Source organism: Myotis davidii, unplaced genomic scaffold (assembly GCF_000327345.1).
Source record: "Myotis davidii unplaced genomic scaffold, ASM32734v1 scaffold2301, whole genome shotgun sequence".
Classification (NCBI taxonomy): domain Eukaryota; kingdom Metazoa; phylum Chordata; class Mammalia; order Chiroptera; family Vespertilionidae; genus Myotis; species Myotis davidii.
This window is the reverse complement of record NW_006291016.1, coordinates 134912-137614: the sequence shown is the minus strand read 5'-3', so window position 1 is coordinate 137614 and position 2703 is coordinate 134912. Positions and strand designations below refer to the sequence as shown.

At 45.2% G+C, this 2703-nt stretch overlaps 1 protein-coding gene across 1 annotated transcript in view; it reads right to left on the bottom strand.

Annotated features, from left to right (window-relative positions):
* The window catches only part of SAT1 (spermidine/spermine N1-acetyltransferase 1), a 2990-nt gene extending 2592 nt beyond the window's left edge, over nt 1–398 (bottom strand). The window contains exon 1 of the mRNA XM_006764139.2: nt 98–398. Within this exon, the coding sequence (XP_006764202.1) occupies nt 98–203 (106 nt within the window). The 5' untranslated portion in view covers nt 204–398. The remainder of the gene's footprint in view (nt 1–97) is intronic.
* Between the last annotated feature and the right edge of the window lie 2305 nt (nt 399–2703).

Sequence of the window (2703 nt, the reverse complement as noted above, 5' to 3'; positions counted from 1 at the left end):
CCGGAGCCGCTGCCCGGCAGGGGTTGGGGGAGGTGGGTGGAAGGGGAACCGGCCAGAGACACAGACTCAGCGGGGAACGCGGCCTCCAACCTCCCGCCTCGCCCCCGCCCTGGGAGAAGCCGGCTCCTCGGGCTAACCTTGATCAGGCGCAGGATGTCACTGCAGTCGGCGGCGGTGGCAGGGCGGATCACGAAGTTGGCCATTTTCGTCTTTTGCTTTTCTTCCCCTTGCGGACTAAGCCTCTGTACTTGAACAACAGGAGAAAGTGGTTCTTCATTCGTTTCCTGAGAGCGGCCTCTTCTCAGTCAGGCTGGCACCATGACCCGGGAAGCCTCGGTGAGCAACTGAAAGACGGGACCAGAGCCGCTAGGAACTGCGAATGTGTGGCGCAGCTGGCAGCCTTTTTAGCGGGAAGAAGCCCCGCCCCCGTCGTGAGACGATGGCTCCTCGTCCAATGAGGCTGCGACCTTCCTCCCCCTTCTTCCTGGTGTCGTCCTCTCTTCCGGCGCCCGTGTGAACCCTTCAGGCGCGGGCGGGGCGATGACGCACGCGACTAGTTCTCTAGCGGCGCCCTCTAGCGGCGTTTTGCAGAATCTTCAGGAAGCCCGACCTTGGAGCCTAGGCGTCCCCAGTCACCTTTGCAAATGGAAGAGGGTGACTTTACTGTTTCCTCCTTGACCCGTGAGGGAAGGGAACTCAGGAAACCTGGCCTTGGGCAATGGGGTTTCGAGCAGTGGTTCGGAAACTGTGGTCTGGGGGAGTGTTTGGGCTCCAAGATCCTTTTAGGGAGTCTGTGTCAAAACTAGTTTCATAACAATAGTAAGACGTCATTTGCCTTTTTCAATCTCCCTAGAATTTTCCAGAAGAAACCTGATGTGTGATTAAGTCATTACTCAGATGAGTAAAGGAATGGGTTCTTGAGTATTCTGTGTTTTGTAGAATTTCCTAAAGTAAGCTATTTGGATTTCTCAGTAATTTTTTTCTCCTGTACAGTACTTGTAATTTTTAGAGTTAACAGAATGTTTTCTTTTATACTTCTTTCCATTTTAAATCTTTGATCTTCCTTGTGGGAACACTCCTAAATTACACTCTTCATAATTTCCTTTAGTGAAGGTTTGCTTTTGTAAAATTTTCTGTTGTGCTTGTATAAATGTCTTTAATTCTTCTTAAAATTCTTAAAGATTTATTTCACTGCTTATAGAATTTGAGGTTGATAGTTATCTTCTTTCAGCATATTGATGACGTCCATCTTCTGAATTCCTTGCTGTTGAGAGTTGTTGTAATCCCTACTTGTTCCACCTTCTGTGCTTCTTTTTTTCCCTTTAAATTATTTTTTATTTTGAAATAATTATAAATATACAGGATGCGATGGCATATTGCTCTGGCGACTAAAGGAATGTGTGCTTGTGTATTCTTATGTTTTCTAAAATTTTCAAACATTAGCATTTTGCATTTGATAATTTTTTTAAATGTATTTTATTGATTTTTTACAGAGAGGAAGGGAGAGGGATAGAGAGTTAGAAACATGGATGATCAGCTGCCTCCTGCACACCCCCTACTGGGGATGTGCCCGCAATCAAGGTACATGCCCTTGACCGGAATTAAACCTGAGACCTTTCAGTCCGCAGGCCGATGCTCTATCCACTGAGCCAAACCGGTTAGGGCGAGATAATTTTTAAATGTGAAAATGTTTGAGAACAGCTGGATTAGAATATAGCTATGCCTGGATTGTACCCACTGGGACAATTATTCAAACCTCTTGCACATAGGTTTTTCTTTTACAACCCACCTTCCCAGACAGACCCTCCTGAGGGTCTTGCTTGGGCTGCCCTGCCTGGGTTTCCTGATGAGTCAAAGAAAAAGCATATGCCGAAACCGGTTTGGCTCAGTGGATAGAGCGTCGGCCTGCAGACTGAAAGGTCCCAGGTTCGATTCCGGTCAGGGGCATGTACCTGGGTTGCGGGCACTTCCCCAGTGGGGGATGTGCAGGAGGCAGCTGATCGATGTTTCTCTCTCATCAATGTTTCTAACTCTCTATCTCTCTCCCTTCCTCTCTGTAAAAAATCAATAAAATATATTTTTTAAAAAAAGAGAAAGCATAAAAAAGGCCTGCAGTGTGTTCAGTCTGTAAAATGAGAGGCTGTACTATCACCAAATGATCCCCACCCCAAACATTCGACAAGTGATTTTCTGCCTTTGCTAGCAATATCCCACATGTAGAAAAGAAAGCAAAAGTAGGTTCACAATTACGAGAACCTTCTGGGGATGTCATGCGTAGTCAGTAGTGAGTCACGGTGGGAGTTTACGTAATGTCTTTCTCAATGATTTTTAAAAATGGCATCAATTCTCAGTTGCCTAAGCTACTGTAGGTGTTGTGTTCCCTGACACCATGACGCATGGATGGCCACTCATAGGCTCTTCCCTCCACTGCTTTGGTCAAACATGCAAGAGGACTAAGGAGACCTTGCTACACATTACTGCTAATTGTAAATTAGATCTCCATGACTAGGCTGTAATGGTAGCTGCCTTGTTGAAGCAAAAACAAGCCATTTTTGATTTGGGTTGCTTAGTGTTTTAGAAATTGATTGTTTCATTAAAATGCATTATCATATTTTTTCTATTTTGTTTTTCCAGTTTTTCATGCTCTTATGCTTTGCTTTGTCCTTATGACAAGAGTCTGTTATAATGAAAACAGATGGCTAA